The sequence below is a fragment of the Poeciliopsis prolifica genome, unplaced genomic scaffold, assembly GCF_027474105.1.
Source record: "Poeciliopsis prolifica strain line A6 unplaced genomic scaffold, Auburn_PproV2 SCAFFOLD013, whole genome shotgun sequence".
NCBI lineage: Eukaryota > Metazoa > Chordata > Actinopteri > Cyprinodontiformes > Poeciliidae > Poeciliopsis > Poeciliopsis prolifica.
The window spans coordinates 4,867,392-4,887,658 of record NW_026562388.1 but is presented as its reverse complement, the minus strand read 5'-3'; the positions used below and the strand labels follow the sequence as shown (position 1 = coordinate 4,887,658).

At 38.9% G+C, this 20,267-nt stretch overlaps 1 protein-coding gene across 1 annotated transcript in view; it reads left to right on the top strand.

Moving 5' to 3' along the window:
• dph6 (diphthamine biosynthesis 6) overlaps positions 1-20,267 on the top strand; it is a 62,703-nt gene that overhangs the window by 25,922 nt on the left and 16,514 nt on the right. The window contains exons 6-12 of the mRNA XM_055038510.1: positions 1,032-1,093; positions 2,198-2,292; positions 2,375-2,468; positions 4,271-4,421; positions 4,771-4,896; positions 6,235-6,364; positions 6,440-6,614. Of these exons, the coding sequence (XP_054894485.1) occupies positions 1,032-1,093; positions 2,198-2,292; positions 2,375-2,468; positions 4,271-4,421; positions 4,771-4,896; positions 6,235-6,364; positions 6,440-6,614 (833 nt within the window). The remainder of the gene's footprint in view (positions 1-1,031; positions 1,094-2,197; positions 2,293-2,374; positions 2,469-4,270; positions 4,422-4,770; positions 4,897-6,234; positions 6,365-6,439; positions 6,615-20,267) is intronic.

Sequence of the window (20,267 nt, the reverse complement as noted above, 5' to 3'; positions counted from 1 at the left end):
TAAGAAAAGCGACCATCAGCTGCACTTGCATGGTTCCTGTGACTTTACAATTGTACTGTTATTTTTTCAACTGTAAAAGTAGGAAAAAGGGCAAATACTTAGTTTGGAATTTCCTCAAATTTAGCATTTTATGTTCATGTCCTGTTATGTTTTTATTGTTCTATTCTTTGTCGTAAGCACCTGGTACTGTGAGCTTTGTTTTGTGTCTGAGCGGTGAAGAATGTGTTGTAGGAAATTGAGGGCTGCACTTTCTTTCTGGGTGAGATGAAGTTCAACATTGAGGCCTCGAACTCCAGAGCTGAAAAGGCAAAGTCAGGACTTCACCATCTCAAAGGAGCAAAAGCCCTCCAGGGTTTAGGGAATTGTTGATTGATTTATTCTACCTTTCATTTCTAAATTAAACCAGTCAGTCTGTTAATCTGACTCTGAAGCAGCAGATGTTTATTGCTATAAACAGGAAGAGCACATTTGTTTTTGTAAGTGGTAAATTAAACGCTTTTGTCTTATTGTCGCGGGAGTGTGGGGGAGTGAGCCAGAGCATGCCACCACTCGGTATGCATGCAAAACTGACCGGCACCTCTTTCTTTCCCCTTCTTCTTTTCTCCCTCATGCCTGTGAGTCACTTCCATGCACCATTTCAGGGGAAGGGGAGAAAAAAGACAAATAAACAAGATTTCTTTCCAGAGTTTATGTTCTCAAAGGGAACTACATGTGCAGGGGGCAGGCGAGGGTGCATTGGGGGAGTTTGCGGCTTGCAATTGAAAATTGTTGCCTTTACAGAGAGCGATTTGTGTACACTACTTGCAAAGTCAAACAAATAGATCCAGGGTGCAGGTTTAGGAGGGTTTTTGTGAGACTGCCCATAAACCTCCCTGCCTGTCATCTTCAATCACTAAGTCCGTTTCTGATCAGACCTTTTTTTCTCTCTCCCTCTCTCTTCTTGTCTGTGTGCACGGTGTTTGTGTGTGTGTATTTGTCTCTGTTTGTGTTGCTTTGTTAATGTTCTCCTGCATTTTCCATGCGGATGCCAGGCCTGGATCCAGAGAAGCACTTAGGAAAATCCCTGGCCGATATGCAGCCCTATTTGAAACAGGTCATACACGCTTAGATACCTTTCCAACAATCTGAGCTCAGTACTTTGTGATATCTTAGTGTGCACATAATTTTCTATTGAATACACATATACTGTTCCAGTCAGAAGTTTACATACATTATATGTAGCCTAAATTTTAACACATTTTGAGTATTAAAGAGATATTTGAACTTTTCCTCTTTTCATCTTCAATGATTTCTGAAAATAAGCAAACATCCTGCCATTTTGGCCAAACAGCTCAAGCTTTGTCTTGCCTGAACATTTATCAACCAAAAGAATTTAGTTTGACCTTGTGGACAGCTTTAAATTCAAATGTTTACATGTTGATTAGGAACAGATGGTTCTTAGTCAGCAACTTGATGTCAAGCTTTCTTCAAAGTGAACAGTGACACTGGCATCTTCCAGCTTAGGATATATTTGAACCTTGCATCCTACTAGCATCCTAATAATTATCCTTCCACTTGATGTTGACAGATGGTTGAACATGGACTATATTGGAATTTCTACAAGAACAATAATTAACAGTAATCTTAAACTATTAGACATTAGACAGTAGACTTTTTCAAAGGTTTGATTTTATACTGATTCTAAAAATGTGAATTAAGCTAAAATCAGGTCCAAGGCAGAAAAATAACCCATTCAATTCAACCAATTGAGTTGTTCAATTTACAATGGTTTTTATACCAGAAGTTTGTTGATGGCTACTAAAGTGTGATAAAGGTATATCTTGCTAAGGGAGGTTTGTTCAAATGGGGATGCTCTTTTGTATTTGTGTAATTTCAATTTTGTGTGGACCAGAGGAAAAACAACTATTTTACACTCTCCTCATCCTTCCTAACAGAATATCAATAAATTAATATGACATTCATACCCAGGTTGAGGTTTTAGAAATCTCTGACTGGAATTTTAAGTTGGAGAAATCTTTGTTTTCCTATTGGTTTGGATATTGTTGTATAAAGTTGTCAGCACTAAATCGTTATTGTATATTAATGTACAACAGAACAAATGCTAAAACATCTGTAAACTGATTAGCATCATTTTGCTGAAAGTTTCCCATACTATAGCGTATTACTAAAATAAAATATTTTGCTTTGCTCTGAGCAGCTCTCCCACAAGTATGGAGTCCATATTTGTGGTGAGGGAGGTGAATATGAAACCTTCACACTCGACTGTCCAATCTTCAAAAAGAAGATCATAATGTGAGTCAACCAGCTCATCACTCAATTGACAAAATGATTTTCATTCTCCAGGTGTCTGGATGTTTTCTGTTTGTTTGTGCAGAGATGAAGCCGAGACAGTGATTCACTCCGCAGATGCTTTTGCTCCAGTTGGCTACCTGCGCTTCACCAAAATGCATGCAGAGGACAAACACAGCGTGAGTCTAATTTCTGTTAATTGAAGTTGATTCAAATACAAAGTCAATACCATATCAATGGCTTTGCACGGAGAAGTTTGACTCTGTGGAGTTGATTACGTTCAAGCAGCTCTCAGGGCTAAACAGTACACCAGAACACAACCCTTTGGTGCTTGGTAACTTTGTCGAGGAGAGGGGGAAAACACAGCTCTGCAGGGTAGGATCCAGATCAACCTCCAGAAGGCCTTTCTAACTCTACTTCCACACATTCTAGCTCTTGGTCTCTCCTTTCATCTCCCGCTCTTGCTCCTCCAGCCCCACATGGCCTAGTTTGACGTCTGCAATATTCGCCACAGCCTGAAACTAGGCCCAGCTTAATAAACATGTCTGCTCGCATTAAGGCGCTTTGCATTCAGGTAGCTGGCTGAGCGGACACAAGCAAAGGGTTGTGGGGAAGGAGAAGAAATTGGCTTTTGGTAAATTGAAGGCTGAATTGGGCCTTTAATGCTCGAGGAGGACGACACATTTCCCTCTCCCTGCAGGAGTGGACAGCAAATTCTAACATTTCTTAAATTGCTCTTGAAAAGATTTAGTGAAGACATATCATTTATGTATTTTCTTTTTCTTTGTTTGAAGTTCCCATGTTTATTTAAAATCATACTGGAGGATCTGTTTGCCTTTCTTGAGTTCACTGTAATGTATTTTGTCGGCACACAGAAGGATCAAGTATGTCCCCTTGAACTTATATGTAGACATTTTTACATATGTACTGTATCTTTATTTTAGATGGGGGAGGGCACTGTTGTAGACAGAAAACATACCCCCATCCAGCAACCCCTGCGACCCTCCAGCCTCACCCCCTTAAGCTATATATTTTCTCCTGCTCCCCTTGCAGCTGCTTCCACCCCCAACATGCAAATAGACACTGCATGCTCCTGCGGCCCCTCTAGCCCCCCCTAGGTTGCTGGAGAAAGAGCAGGGAAAACCAGTCTGCAAGAGTAAGAAAGGGGAGGGAGAGCGAGAGGGGCGGTGACGGTGGGGGGTGGGGGGGGCAACCAGGGGAGAACCTGCCCTGGTTCAGCTTTCTGAAGCTCTTCTCGTCAGGGTGACAGATCTGCGGTGACACCAGCACTAGAGGAAACTGAACCAAGCTCAGGGGGTGGGGATGGACCACCATCATTTGCCCTCAGTTAATGCTAGTCAAGCTATTTTTCATGCTGGCCAGGAGAGAGGGGCTGAAGTATAATTAATTTGATTATCATATGGCCTAATGCGGCTGACAGGAGACAAGGGGGGTGGGTGGTGAAAGAGTATCAGGCGGTGTGAGGGTTGCGCTGAGAAAATATGAAATATGTATTTAAACGCATAGCACCCTTGCAGGATTTGGCAGGTAATATGTATGCCTTAGAGAATGATAATGATTTGTTATTTAAAGAAGTAGCAGGGAGCAGAAGCAAAGTATAAGCAAACAGCTGCAAAAAATTTTAATAAATAAAAAATGGTGCAATCCAAAACATGTCTTACTGATCTAGTGTTGAGTCTTGACTGACAGCCACTATGATTGGATCTACAGTATCAGAAAACACCACACCCTGTTCGCCTGAACCACGAATATGTTAGCAAGTTGTTTCATATTCATTCACCTTGAAGTTATGCGCGTCTGGGTCCTTGTCATGTAAGACTGACGTGCACACACAGCCTGCTCGGCGGTGTACGTGGTGAGGTTGGCTAATTATATGGCGTTTTGTCTGCCATTGCAAACGGCTCTGCGCTCTTTGGTGGGCACTTGGCCTGATGTATTCCCCTGTGGTGCTTTATTGCAGGATGCGGTGGCGAGAGCTTTGCCCCATGGTAGTTGTCCTTGCCAGAGCGCCATTGACAAGATGACTGAGGAGGTGCAATATGCTGATCAAGCTGAAGACAACCAGCACAAATTTACATCAAACTGTAACCTTAGTTGTCACTTGAGCCACGGTGAGATTCATTTATTGTGAGACGTGTGCATGCAGACATGCATGCATGAGTGTGTATTTATGTCTGGGTGTGTCAAATGATATCTTTGTGTGGTGTGTGTTGCTGTGGATCGGTGTCATATGTGACCAGCATCATAATGCCGGAGCTTTTTGCATGGCGGTTTGACAAGAGTTGTCATTTGAGTAGTTTATTTGTGACAGCATCTGAATTAATTTCTTTGATGACATAAAATAAATATTTATGGCTTGTTTATGAAGGAACAAATGTTTAAAAATGTTTCATACATTATGATTAACCAAAACCTATTTAATGGTGGGAATCCTATCTTCTTTGCTATCTCTTCCCCAAGACGAGCCTCCATCCTGCTCCAAAAGATGTTCAAGAGGCTATCAGTGGATCTCAGGCATCAATGGACTTAGGAGCCAAGATCTTGGAATTGAGGCCCAGACACTGGCAGCTTTGGCTATGCTTCAAGGTAAAGAAAATGTCGACAAGAACCAAAAAATCCTCTACACTCTTTGAAGTTATTAAACATCTCAGTCTGCTGATTCCCCTAAATAAAATCCAACGTAGCCATTTGCCACACTTGTGTGATTTAACGTCATTTGTTGAAAATCGAGGTTCACAGATGCTCACTATCAAATTTGATGAGTCTTGAACTATTTTGCGAATAAGAATGGACAAAATTGTATGCTGTATGCATCTGACATACTGCACCACCCAACATTGCCACTTTAATTGTAACAAAATGTCGTTCTGCAAAATATTCAGTCAGGCAGGCTGAATAGAAAGACAAACAACCAATTTTTTAAATCCTATTTTCCAATTATGGACAGATTGGAGTTGATTTATCACTTGAAATTCCAGACCTACTGTACTAAAAATTCAGATTTTGATTTCTCAACAAAAGTCACTGTTCTAGTGAGATCTAAATAAATGTCTGTTTGCATTGTGTTAACCAGACACAAAACAAGATAAACAGCAAACCTTTAAAACTTCATCTTGACTCAGCAGCACTTCTTCACTCTTTAGACAAAATCAGTGTGTCACAGACTCTGTCAGTCAGATGAATGGGATATGTAGCTGGCCGCCGTACAAGGACAAGCATTTTAAGCCAAGACAGAACCAACTGCTTTCAGACACACATACGCACGCAGTGCAACCATGTAGAGTGGGTTTATCATTTTTGCCCTGCAGAAGTTTTTATAGTGCACACTTTCCCCCCCCCACTATATCTCTATTTTTTTTCTCTTTCTTTTTTTGATGGAGATGGAAGAGCAAAAGATGAAAAGCATATTTAATGTTTATGGTGGTGCTTGGCTGAGCAGCCCCTTCACAGAGACAATATTAAACAAGTTAATATTTAATGAACAACTTCTTTGTATGGGGGCAAAGTAGTGTGAGATGCTAGTGTTGGCAAAGGAAAAACAAACTTGAAGCTCTTTCAGATGATTGTTGGGAGAGAGGAAGGCCTTGCTTTGAGCCATGGAGCTTGTATTTGTATCCAAAGCCTCTAATATGCACACTGGATTGCTTTCAGTGGAGGGGGCCACCAGTACTGCTGCTTTATACTTATAACCAGATACAAGTACTTTAGTTTGAGTATGTGTGACTCAGAAATGTATTAAAATACGAGCAGGAGGAAAAAAAAAGGTTTATTTTACAAAAAAATTGTGAGACCGAGCATTAAAGCTAAGTGCAAGTAAGACTTTTTGCCAGATGTTTATAGACTTAGTTAGTTCAGTCCAGGCAAGATTTTCTGACTTTGTACTGTGCTGTTGATTATGTCTAAAAATTGTATGCATTTTATCAGATGAGTTGCAAAGCAAGGCTTGGAAAATGAAGGACATCGTCTTGGTTCATCTCTATGTGAGGAATATGGAGGATTTTGTTTCTCTCAATGCTGTTTACAGGAAATATTTCGACATAAATCCTCCAGCCAGGTAAAAGTTTCCCTTTCTTGCTTTATATGTTTACATTCTTCAATTTTTTCACATTTCTTTTGTTTTGTTATGTAGGGTTTGTGTCCAGGTGCCTCTGCCTGCTGGACAGCTACTGCAGATGGACTGTCTCCTCCATGACTGGACTGAACCCCTGGAGGAAGGCTGTTTCCACCACAAAGAAGCCCTTCATGTTCAGAGCCTCTCCCACTGGGCCCCAGCTAACATTGGACCGTACAGCCAGGCCTTCAAGGTGAGTTTCAGGGACCACCATTGTGGATACATGGGTGCAGTGGTGACAGGATGCTTTACAGGATAACAAGAAAGGAGAGTTTAGGATGAAGTGCTTATGGTTGATACACAGTTTTGATGTACAGTGGGAAATAATTCATAGTCCTGCAATAATTAGATACAAAATTATTTTCATAGTGATTTAGCTTGATTGAGATTTTTTTTCTGACAAAGACAAAATTAAATTTTAAGATCTGTGAGTTCTTCTTGCATATGAAAAAATAAAAAAAAATATCTGCACCTACCAAAGTGGAACTCTGATGTAGGAAATGACAGACTCACATGCATCATTTATAAAAACTGTTTCCTATTGAAAACTTTTATTCTGCCTTTTTATTCTTCCGCTTTATTCATAGTTAAAAACCTCACTGATACAGAAAAAGTTTGCTTCATATCTTCTTCTCTCAGTAAAAACTTTCCTACCAAAGAGTGTTCTGGGAAGTGTAACCTGATAATGCCTACTGTTTGTGAAACAAAAAACTGACTTATTTGGGGATAGTGAAACTGAAGATTGGATAATTTTCTGACTTTTATTTTTATTTTTTAATGCTAGTTACCTTTATTGGGCCCAATCAGAATCCTCAGGAAATGAGCCAGAAGAGAAGTGGAAAAGAAATCCAGCAACAGTCTCATTCACAGAAGGATTCCAAGCTCTATCTCCATGCCACACACCACCCCACATTTCACTTACTGTGTGATGAATTTTTTACTTGAGTAGTTTTGTCTTTATCTTTTACCATGTGTTCTTTCTAAAATGGCTAATGTGTACCTACCCTTTGCACTTGTTTATAAAGCAGCATGTCTTTGTCTCTCATATTGTTTCAAATCTTTAAAGAATGTGAAATTCAAAGGCCAAGCAGAGGAAGTGTGGGCCGCGGTTGCATGGTTGGCTTGGTGTTGTGTTTACCCAGTGTGTATTATATAGGATTACACTTGTCAAGGTACTGTCAACAAGGATAGTGTCCATCTCCTCCACACGTCCTTGATCCTTCAACCAAATCCATCTGTGAGTGAGAACATGTGTGGATTAGCCATTCACTCGGGTCTTGACGGGCATATTTCAGCGGTCTGTTGCTGAAGCTGAGTTTGGATTCCTGAGATCTAACCTAAAGAGTTTGGTTTGTTTTTAGCATGCCAGCAGTGCTTGAAATCTTCAGTGAAGCCTCATCGAGACATAAAACTGAAGTCAGCTGCGTGCAAGTACTTTTGCCACAAGAAGAAAAAAAGTCTAATCTCGCATTCATTTAATTATAATTAAAATTTGCTATAATTTAAGCAAACTACAAAGAGAGTGCTTACTCATAGCTCTGCGTGGCTCTTCACACGACCCCTGCACGGTCTCTCAATGTGTCTACTCCCCTTTACGCAACAATGGCTTAATTTGATCAAAAATGTATTAACAACTCTTCAGTGCAGTAGAGAGTTTTACATATTGATACAATTAGCCTCTTGCTGTGAGCAAGCACGCAGCTCACCCACCCCCACTGTCTCATCACGGCTCTGCTGTGATTGTCTCAATCTTAATGACAATTTTCCTCATTGCTCAGAGGAGCACAGGGACAGAAAAACTGTGGCTACATAAAACAGAAAGTATCTCCAGTCCACATATCTTATTTTGGATGTAAAGGTTTCAACTATACTCAGAAATGTGTCTGTAATCTTAAGCTTATCTTAGCAGTGTGTTCAGTTATGTGGAGATAATGTCATGAGTGAAACCTTGATGGATGAACAATTTGAGCTCCAGATTCCTTAGCTTGACAAGTTCTGGGTAATTGTTTACTTTATTGTTTACCAGTCGGGGGGCTAACCAGTTGATTCAGCTAAGTAAGGCTTTAAGCACTGTTTATTGTCCTGCTATATTGGGACCAGTCCATTCCTCTGCTTCTAATGATCTGAGAGCAAGCACATGGCTAGTGACAGAAAATGGCCCTGCAGAGTCTAACCACGGAGGACCGCCGCTGGTGGAGGGATAGAGGAAGTGCATATCGGATTGGCATGTGATGGATGCTGGACCTTCAAACCCCATCCATCCATTCATCTGTCTGCTTGGCTTGTCATGTCTCTCAGCGTCAGCTCTCGGAAATGGCAAGCTGACTCAACGTCGACTTGGTCTGGCAGTATGACAGATTCAGATCTGACTTGATTTAGGGAATTAGTTAACCTTTTTAATGTCAGAGCTGGGGGTGCTCTTGGTGTATTGTGCACTGATCTATTGTAGCCCATCAGTTTACTTTAAAGCCATAAGCGACAAAGATAAAAACTGTAATTTAATTTATGGTTTGATTTTCACTCTGTCATATTGTGACTGACAGTTGTTTTTATGTATCCCAATATAATTATTTTAAATTATTTGTCAGTGTGAGGTTACTGAAGTTCTTGGCATAAATTGTTTTTGTTTCAGCAATAATTTACATTATCTAAGTATTTGTTTGGAATTAATGCATTAGTCATAAAAAGTTTTGAGAATATTAAATGTTTTCAAGCTAGTTATCAAGCAGTACAGTAATTAATAATTCAAAGTATTTTAAAAAGTTTCTATACATGTAAACCCAGCATCATCATTGACTTGCAACTTTCACTCCTCCTGTACGAAGACATAGTAACAGTTGCTTGCCAGATCCTTAACAATTATTTAATACTTTAAAATATTTAGATTTAAAGTCGTCTTGACACAATCCATATTATGAGATTCTTTCAAAGGAAAGTGTTGTGTTAGATATAATGTTTGTAACTGAATCTTTTGAATTTTTGTTTATTTCTGTTTTTTTGGGTTTGGGGGAGGATTTAACCATTCTGCTTTTTACCAATAAAATTAAATTTAGAGTAATTAGAAATTATTTCTTCTATAAGTAGGTAGATTAATTAAATTGGCTTATCACATACTAAAACCAGGGTTGACAACAAGAGTCTCAAGCTGCACACTTCCCTCCATGTCTATTTAAATTGATTCTGCCTATTTGGTCACATTCCCTTTGGAGGCACATTTACAGAGGTGAACACAATAGCCCAGACAGGACTGAATAGAAGGACTATCAGTCGAATGGTTGTTAAACATCTCCTCTTTCCTGTTAAGGCAAGTGGCTCACCCTTGGGATATTTGCTGGGAAATTATACTCACTGATCACATTCTGCGGGGTGCGTTTAGGGAGCTGACTGCACCAGCCTCAGGTTGCTATAGTGCCTACCAATGCTTTTGCCGGGGTCTCCTAATTGTGAGTGACAGTCAATACTCTGGGATATGGTGTTGAGCAAGCCGCTGATAGGATTTGCATTGGGTTTTGAAAATTGTCAAAATGGACCGCAAGGCATCAGCAGTTATGTGGATCTGACGCTGCCTATTAATGTCAAAGGGAGGGGTGCGTTGAGGGAGGTGGTGGAATTTGAATAATCTTCTAATAGAAGTCTAAATATCTGAAAACAAATTAATTAAACTTTGTCTGGCCTTGTAGAAGTTGAGAGGTAAACCTGAGTGATGGTGGGCCACCCATTCGTTTCCATGCTAGAAAGGAAACGATGTGTGAAGGTTCCTGTCCTGGTTAAAAGTTTATTTACACAAAGACGGGCACAAATTAAATAGCAAAGAGGCCTAATGATCCTTTAAATAAATAAATATTTTACATAGCATAATGTCACACCAAAAAATGTTAAAAATCCAATCTTTAATTTGAGTGCAGCATACAAGTATTAATATCCTTAACACTATCCTTCAAAATATCCTTTAGATTGTCCAAGGACTTGTAATTAGTAATCCAGGACTTTTTGTGTTGCTGGAGTATAAAATGACATGACACAGACGCCCTTTTTTTTAATCATCCAGTGGCAAGACTGTATGAAAAGCCATGTCTGTAGTACCATCATGCATAATAAAGAAATGAGGAAAACTCTAAAGCTGACTGTGAAAGAAGTGCAACAAAGCATCTTGGGGTTACCAACTCTCTACAGCAACCATTAGATGCTGTCTACATGCCCACCAGTGTTTTGGACGTATCACTAACATAATTATGCGACTTTTGCTAAACTCTGCTGGAACTCTAACTGGAACCATGAGCTGGGTTGTTTTGGAAGAGAAATAGGCCCCTGACATGAAGATTCTTCATCATACCTAACAGTGAGCATAAGGGGCTTCTTCCACATGTTTATGTTTTAGGGATTTGGTCAGAAAAGGCTTTTTATTGGCATCTTTTTCCAAATAAATGGTTGGCATGTAAATAATGGTTATTGTGATTTATTTGCCAGTCTTTGCTTCAATTCTCTAACAGTAAGCTTTAGAGATTTTGCTGTTTTTACAGCTGTGGCCATTTTTCTGTCTGAGATGAAAATGTGAAAAATTCCATGTGCTGCCTCTTAAGTATGGCCCTGGGAACCTTGAAATACCCAGAAGTTTTACAGACCTGAAATCTGGTCACTGTAACAGAAGACTGGTATTGGGTTCTCACAAGACCTTTCAGCAGGATCAAAAATGTGTAGCCAAATCAACACAGAAATGGTTCAGGTAGACATAAATTCTACCTTCTTCCTCTGTCTTCTCCGTCTCTTGGCTGAAATCTGACAGAATCTTGTGGAGTGATCTGAAGAGAAGAGCATAAGAAAGAACCCAGGTTTTGGGACAATATACAAAAAGATGCTGGTCACAGATGCTTCTCTTTCTTTATATATAAGTGTTGTTCTATTTGCAAAAAGAGAGATGCACCTTATTAACCCCAGGAGTTTCCCTAATTGGAGTATCAAAGATTTTCTTAAGGCAATTAACTGCTGCTAAGAAAATTTTTCTCAAATTAAATTCTCTAAAATGTTCAGTGTTAGAATATCCTACTGCAATTTAACATCCTTGTAAAGATGTTAGGCATCTTTACAAGGATGTATAAAGATGTTATACATCTTTACAACGAGTTCAACAAATAAAATGTATCTGTATCTGTAATTTTAATAATGGATAAAATGTACAAGCCAAAGTAGCACCTAAATTTAGTGAGTTATCACAATTCAGCATTTTCAAGTCTAATTGTATGCAAAAAAAGAACAACAATGAATAGCGGAATTTTAATGTATTATTTTAGTTTGATGGTTTGAATGTTCTGCTGAAAAACAAGTAGCTTGCAAAAAACAGCAACATTTTTCTACCACCAGCTCATCAAACCTCCCCTTCCCACACACACACACACACACACCCACCCACACACACACACACACACACACACACACACACACACACCTTGTCCTCTTCTCCCCAAACTTCCTCAGCCCACATCTAAAGTCTACATCTACTTCAATTATCGCAGAAGAGTAATTAGCTAAAAAACTGCGTGTGCATGCATCTGCGTTCAGGGAGGTATTCATGCAGCACGAACAGATTAATTAGGACATTTAACTTCATTTCTAATACAACAAAATTAATCCAATAAAGTATGAGGCATCTCAGAGGAGGTGCCTGTCAGCATCTGATGCCTCTCCCCTGTTTGCCATAATCTATTAAAACCTTGCTTTTATCTCACCTTTCCCTTGTCATATTTTATGGATTTTTTTCATAAACCCGACCCATACTTCATAAATGTCTCAATTTTCTAGTCTATTAACATTACTTCAAATGCGCTTGATAAAAGAGGAGGGCATGCGTGAAATAATGCACCAATAATACAAAATGCTGGAGGCTAAAAACAGTAGGGGCGCCTCTCCGGCACGCTCAGACAATGCAAGGGGATGTTATCAGGTTTAATAAAAGAACAAATGATCACTTCCAACTGAGGAGGAGGGGAAATAAGGAAGGGGAAGAAGGGGTGGGCTGAGGAGAACAGTTGTCGAGTAATTGAGCTGATGAAAAATGAGGACTTGAAGGCTCAGCGGTTTGAGAAGTTGGGAGATTGAAAGCTACTCAGAGCTGTGGTGTTCTTTAGCACGTGTAGTCACTGGCTCCAATTCGCAGCAGAGGAAGTAACCCAAATTTGTTTTTCCCCTTTTCTTTTCGTTGGAAAAATAAGCAGAATAGGCTCGTTGTTTCATTCCTGAGTGCCTGAATTGTCCGCTGCTCTGTCTGGGGAGAGCCTGGAGAAGTTTTGACTGACAGTCAGGCTTCACCTCAAAGCTTTTCCACCGCAAGCATTGATTTAGTTTCTTTCGCTGCGCATCACCTCGGTAGTATCTCTGTAAGTTTGTTCCCAAACAACAGGGTCAGCTGTCTTTACTTGAATTAGACAAATAGAAAACAGTATGATCAAACCAGTTAGACCTGAGCACAGAGACTTGAGTCTGCTTCAAGGCCTCTGGCAAAATGTTTCAGAGAGACAGTCGGACACACACCCATGGTCTTTGGGAAAAGATATGTGTGACAAGCTGTATGTTTTTTTGTTGGGTATTTTTTTTACTGTTAAAATTGTGTACTTATCGGAAAAGTGTGTTTTTATTTTCACATAACAAATAGTTTTCCAACATCTCGAACTGTGTTTTTAACAATAACTATTCTCTGTAGAATTATCTAGTTTAGATTTGATGACTTTAAAGAGCAACGCATGCCAGAAGCAATATTAATTTCTTTTAAGCAACCCACTACCTTTGGTTCCATTTGGTGGTCAATTCTTCATGGTGCTGGGTCCAGTTTGTTATTCCTTTAGAAGCAATACATTTTCTCATAATCCAACTATGAAGTAAAGTGCTTCACATGATGCATTAGAGGCTAGTGTGTTTTCCCTTTAAGTGTCTTATATTTTGAGCTAAATATAATCAAAGCATCCTAGACTGATTAAAAAAACTGAGAAACAGTTCTTTAGGTTGGTGTCATTAGGAAGTTCAAAGCAGATCCTTTTAGCAGCTTGCAGTTGTGCGGTCTTTGTCACTATCTTCCCTTTTTGTTACTGGGTACCAAAATTGCTGCAAGATAAATAGCTTAACTGTTTTCAAGGTGTCTTTAATTCTAAAGCAACTAAATGTGGTCAACCAACTCAGGAGGTTTTTACTAGTGGACTCTGTCAGCACAACAGATACTTCAAAATAAGAGTCTAAAAGAAATATACCACTGGGCGTCAGACTTAAATCTCTCAATTTCACATCCAGGGCTGATAACAGAAATGTTTGCTGAGACTTATTTCTCCAGAAGAAATCACCCGCTGACATCAGCTGGATAGTATTTTTGTGAGACGGGCGTTAACAAGAATTATCGTCACATTTTAATATCATGAGATATTGTTACATCCTAAAATAATCTATGCAGTCACATCACTTCAAACAAAAAGAGGCACAACATATGTTTTAAATTAATTTATACGTAAATATTTAGAGTATTGAAAACCTTTATTCGATGTACGAACACCAGTGTTTTCCTGTTTCTCTTTTGGTACGTCTTAAGAAATGTATATCTGTTTAAACATATGGTCTTTGCCTTGAAATAGTTCTGGATCAGTTTAACCGGGGTTTGGGATTTTGCGCCTTAAAATGAAGAGGCATCTATGAAAAAGGTCAAACCACACCACCTTTTTAATCTGATAAGGGGGCAGTTTTACGTGAAGTGGTAGACAGCAACAGCGATAATCATTTTGCTTCCAACCAATATCCTCTGAGCCTCCCAGCCCGCTTCTCTCTTTCCTCTCCTACTGTAACGACGTGAAGGCTGACCCGGCTCTGCAGTCATCATTTTCAGAAAACATTGCCTCCTTTTTTTTCCTTCCTTGTTGTTTTTGGTACAATATCCTGCCACTGCTGCAGCTCCATCATGGGCGCAGGCTGGTATCAGCTTGTACCAGGCGAGGACAGGGGAAGGACTGGATCTGTCAGAGCGCATCGGCTCTCAGGCGGTGGCGTTCGCCTGTGCTGTGCCTCCGCCTCGGCCCCTGCCACACTCCGACTCATTAATGGGTCTGGCCTTGACAACTGATCCTAATTGTCTTTGAACAGCTCTTCATGTATTATTGGTGCCTGACTGCCTTGGTTCATGTCAACAGACCATAGGAAGTTGGGACAGGATAGCTATCGTGCCTCTTTCTCTTTTGCACGTAGAGTACAGACAAAAACAATGAGATACATGCTGTGTGTGTGTGCACATGTAGGTTTCTTGAAAGTGGGAATTGGATGGCACCTACATAAGTATTGTGCACGGGGACAATTACTTGCATAGATGTATTAAAGGTCTTAGAAAGTTTTGATTTTAAAACCACTTGATTGTTCCAGTTTAAGCTGTTTTCAGTGAGATACAATCAATCAATCAATCAATCAATCAGTTTGTTCACCTGATTTAACAAATTTAATCAATTTACAAACATGTTCTCTTATAACACTTACTATATACGAGCAGGAAGAAAAATAAGAAAAAAAAATGATTGGGTTGCCAGAATCTTTTCCAGTTCTGCCCCTCCCTCACTTACTGTGGACTGCAAGTCAGCTGATTAAAAAGTAGACATAATTGTGTGTTTGGGGAATATTTTTACCCCTGACCTGTTGCTGGGGGCTGCCCATCAGCTGGGTGAATGAAGATATGTTTCTCTTGCTTACAAGAAATATATTTTTATTTTTTTAGCAATAATTCTGCCTGTGGAAAAAAAAAAAGGATAATCATATTCAAAACTAAATTAGCACCATCCATCAATTAAAGTAGCATATTGAGAAATTAATTAAGTAATAATAATTTTTAACCTTAAGGCTTATATTACCTTATTAAGAGCAGAACATCAATATAAGAATTTTAGAAATAACATAATTAATAATGAATGTGCAATGTTTAGCAAAAGTAGAAATAGTTAATTTGCTGTCTTAAATAAAATCAAATAAATAATTTTTGTCTTTACATTTTTCTGACAAGTGTACATATGCATGTAGCTATTTTTACTTAAGATTATGATACTTTGATAATCACCTTCTCATAAATACCCAGGGTTAGTAAAAAAGGGATTATGTTGCTATCGTCTTCATTCATTAAGAGATTACACCAAAACATTCAATTATATTTTGATTAATGCAATCAATTACAGTGTTTGAATATAATTACATTTGATAAATGATCGACACTGCTTTTTTAATCTGAGGAGAGCACATGTCACATTGGTGTGTGCGAGAGTGTGTGTTTGAGAAGATTCTTGTTTGCTTCTCACTTTGTCACTGCTGATGAGCTGTGGGTAGGGGGGGCAATGGTTCAGACATCAAGAAGGCATCTCAAAAGCATCATGTAAAGATCCCACCACCGCAGACATCTGCCAAGACACTCACGCTATTACAATTGCAATCGCAAACACTCAGTCAAAACACATCAATTATTTGTAGTCCCGTTTGTGAATTATTACCCCTTACCCAACTATTTACTTCCCATTTCAACCCTGTGATTCGGATCCAGTGAAAGGAGCGGTGGGATGGCTCTGTGTTTTTTTATTTCTTTTTTTATTTGTACAATGTAATAACCGAATACCAGATGCATAGATAAAAAGCATAGCAGCGTGTCCTGTCCACTCCCATCAATGTCTCAGAATGGAGAGATGTATGACCATCCCATTACTATGGTAACTAGCCACTATATTCAGAGCTGCCCGGGTGTGTTTCTTCCCCCTGCAGAGACGAGAGGGCATAGCTGACAGGGCCTGCCTACACACATACGCATGCACACACGCACATATGCGGTAACAAACAAATAAAGACGATCTGCAAGAGCTTTCTACATGTTTGTCACATATAGACAAAACAATGTAAGAATCAACCCCTGCACAAATAATTTTACAGACATGCAGACTTTAATCTGAGGTAGCAATGGACATGTTTTATTTCTTTTGTCTTGAAAAAACATAGCTTGAACTAAAAGCAGACAACAGCCAGATGTTTTTATATTTAGTAGTTATTAATGTATTGTTCATTTTTAATCAAAATTAAAACTTGGTAAATGGTTATGAGGAAAAACAAGGGTTATAGCTGCATACAATTATTACTTTAAACTAAAGAATGTTCCTGCTGCTGGTGAATTCAGTGTCTCTTTTACAGTCACTAGTGATTTTATGAATAACTCCTGTAACTACATCAGCACTTCGACAAACTCCTCGAGTTATGAATTTTGACCATCTATTAGCATTTTGCTCCAACATATTATTACCAAAAATTACAGCATCTAATTTCCACCTTCATAAATTAATATATATATGTATATTTTTATCTTGACTCCAGATGATTCAGGAGAACGTAAGTGTTGATGTTTCATTGAGCCTCTCGCTTCACAATGAATTTTATGTGAAGTGGTTCTTCAGAGTATTAAATTTTAACTTGGGTTATTCACGTTTCAAATGCTGTTGTCATCAAAGCATGCCTTGCTGCGGTTAAAAAAAAAAAAAAGATGTTGCAGATGAATGATACACTGCCTGCTATATTTTTCCTCCCAATATACCAGCTTTTAACATAAATTTATCATTCATGCTATACATTTGTAATAAACAGGAAGTTTAGTGTAGCCTGGAATGTTATGAAGTAGAGATGTTAAGGGCAAGGGCTCATTCTCACAATATGGACTAGACAATATTTACGACATGTCAACATTTATTGAGCTGAATCTGATGCACTGAGGCAAATGTTAATATTTGCAGTATTTTTCATATGGGATTCAGTGCATTATGGGAACACTACTACATCACTTTGCTGTTGTTGGAATATTGTTAGATTTTATTATATTATAAATTATGTATTACAAGAAAAATATACAAATTAAATTTATAAATTGTTGTTTTAAGTCTGACCTTTCTTTATGTATTTGTTTTTTGTTTTTATAAATACATGTTATTTAATGATTTTATCCCTGCCGGCGTTTTATTCCGTATGGATTTACCAAAAAAAATAAAAAATAAAAAAAATACACACAGTGTATATATATTTTACCAGAGTCGCCAAGGTATTGGAAATCATATTTTTTGATATGATTTCCAGTGCACTTTCTAATGTCTCATTTCTTTTTAGAATGTTATATATTTATGTAGTTTAGGATGTTTCCTCCTAAAAACAAACAAGAAAAAAAAACATGTGAGTCCAAAGGGATTTTTGATGCTGCCTGGTCAGCCTCTCCTATGTTTACGCTGTAGTCTGTGCGGCTTTTTAATGTAGTCATACTGCCATCTGTTGATCAGAAAAGGAAACGCATGTCTCTACCAACACTGTATTTACTGTATTGTTGTCACTCTTTACATTATTGATTATGTTTTTAAGCTGTTTATCTTTTTCTAGGGAGTTTTGGACTAAACAGTTTGTCCACTAAAATGATGTGACAAAAGGACACTGGGACAAGGTTAGAGAGTGTGTTTGTTTGTCTTAATTTATTTTAGATGCAGGCCTGAACAAATTAATTTATTTGATGGATAGGTAAATATTTTTTTAGCAACTTTGGATCTATATTTTCCAGAATCTCATAGTGTTCCTCACAGGTAATTTAGCTTTTGAACATTCTTCAATCAGGCGGCTGTTATGGTTTTACTTCTCTGATTTAGTTTGAGAATATTTATTTGTGTCCAGATCAAATTGACATTTTTTCTACTGGTCAGGCAAAGAGACGAAGCCTCACAAAAAAGGGGAAAAAAATCAGAAAAGACAGAAGAGATGAGATGGTCACAGCTGGGAAGGGAGACAGAACGGGGGATGAGGGTTGCAGTTTTAGCATCATTCAGTCAGACAACATGCCCCTCAGCTGAAACAGCGAGAGACCCTCCCCGATTCTCTCGAATTAGGGAGATTAGAGGGGGAAAGCGCATAATGCAGGATGATGGAATTTGTCATAATTTGCATTGTCCTGGAAAGATTCGGCTTGATAGAGCGATGGTGGAGGGGGCTTGTCATGTCCCACGGGCAGGTCATAGAGGAAGCTTGGCAGAACTGATTTTTGCGATATGTGCATCAGTCGTAAAAGCCTCACAACCAATTTGTCAAAAAATGTGCGGCCAGGACAGTTGAAGGCAGCGGGGCATTTTGCCTAACCCGATGAAAAAGCATGCCCCTCCATCACTCTTCGTTCACAGCCCCGACTCTGTTGTGGCACTGTGGTGCAATGCAAAAGCCAATTTCATTACGTCCGCCTCAGGTAGTTCGAGTTTCATTTTGCTGTTTGCTAAATGTTATATATGCACAGCAAAATGCAGAAGCAAATTTTGTTTCAAACATAGTTGCTTTTATTTGATTTTTTATCTATCAAAGCAGAAAATGTATTTTTTCTGTGTATTTATGCTGTATTCCTTGCAGACACATCTCTGAGCATTCAGTAGGCAGCTCCCCTCTGACCTTGGCTATAGTACTGAATGGCAGCTTCTGACCAGCATAAAGTTGACCAGAGCTGACAGTGCAATGTTACAGCTCTGCACAGTTCAATGTCTACAGAGTGGACATGTCCAGGCCAAACATAGGAAGCAGAAAAAAACAAAGCAAGACATGCAAGCTTTAAAATCTTGAGGGGTGGGGGAAATAGCTTCTGTCCCCCACACTGACCACACATTGTCTCCACCGCAGCTCCTTAAATCTCTTGACTTTTATGTACTTCTAAATTTGCCAGTTTTGTCCTTTCTTTTACTTATTAATGTGTGCTTCTGGTTTGTTTCCTGAACATTTGTGCAATTTTAAACAAGCAAAAATCAGCTGAGAAATGTCTCATATTTGTCTTTTTCTTGTGCAATTCATACGGCTATTTATGTCACCGTTTAAAGAACGCTAATGTTTTGTGACAGATGAGCATACAGGGGTTAGACACAAACTAGAGCACGAACAGCAAGAAGAAGGAAGGGAGTTAGAGAGAGAGAGAGAGAGAATGGGGAAAAAGAGGACGGAATAATAAGAAAATGGCTAATATCTTTCCCCTTTCCAATCCAAATGTACAAAGTTAAAGCTTCTGTAGGAGAGAGAAAGGTTGTGCCTCTCCTGAAAGGTTTGCATTTGTAGAAATGAGGTGTCAGAGGAGGCAGGATTTCCTCAGGGCGCGGCACAACAAGAGCCCGTTTCTTATCATTTCCCAGTCCCAGACGTGATCTGCTTTGAATTCGCTAATGCTGAAAGAACCCCACAGACTCGAAGCCGGTTCAAGATGGAATCACGGCACACATCCCTGACAAACTGCCATCCATTGCATAAGGATTTAACAGTGACTGCTTTTCAAATCCCTACCAAAAGGAACTAATATATGCACTTAAATGCATGCGACGAAACTTCATTCTCAGTTTTTGATCCTCACACTTTGGGGTGTTTTGAGCTGTTTGTCAAGCCGGAAATATTCCGGTAAAAAGGAGGAAACTGCGGAATCTAGAAAGATATCTTGAAAGTGGAAGTCATTTTATTCCTTAAATGTTAATTATGATGCATTCATACCTCTTGAACTTTTTCAAACTAACAATTTTGTCTCTTATTGGGATTTTACATGACACAGCAATACAAAGTAGTTATAAATGTGAAATGGTAGGAAAATGATGCAGGATGATTTCAAGGTTAAAAATCAGTACAGTGTGAAGGACTGTTTTATTCTCAAGCTTCTTTATTATGAACGATAAATAAAATCCATTGTGACCGACACATCACGAAACTGCATGATGAAAAGTAAGCACAACAGTTTGGTTTCAAAGCAGAATTAAATAATGAACCTGAATCTGTAAAGCACAGCTACAAACCTACCGATACATGGCTATCGGCAGGGGAAAAA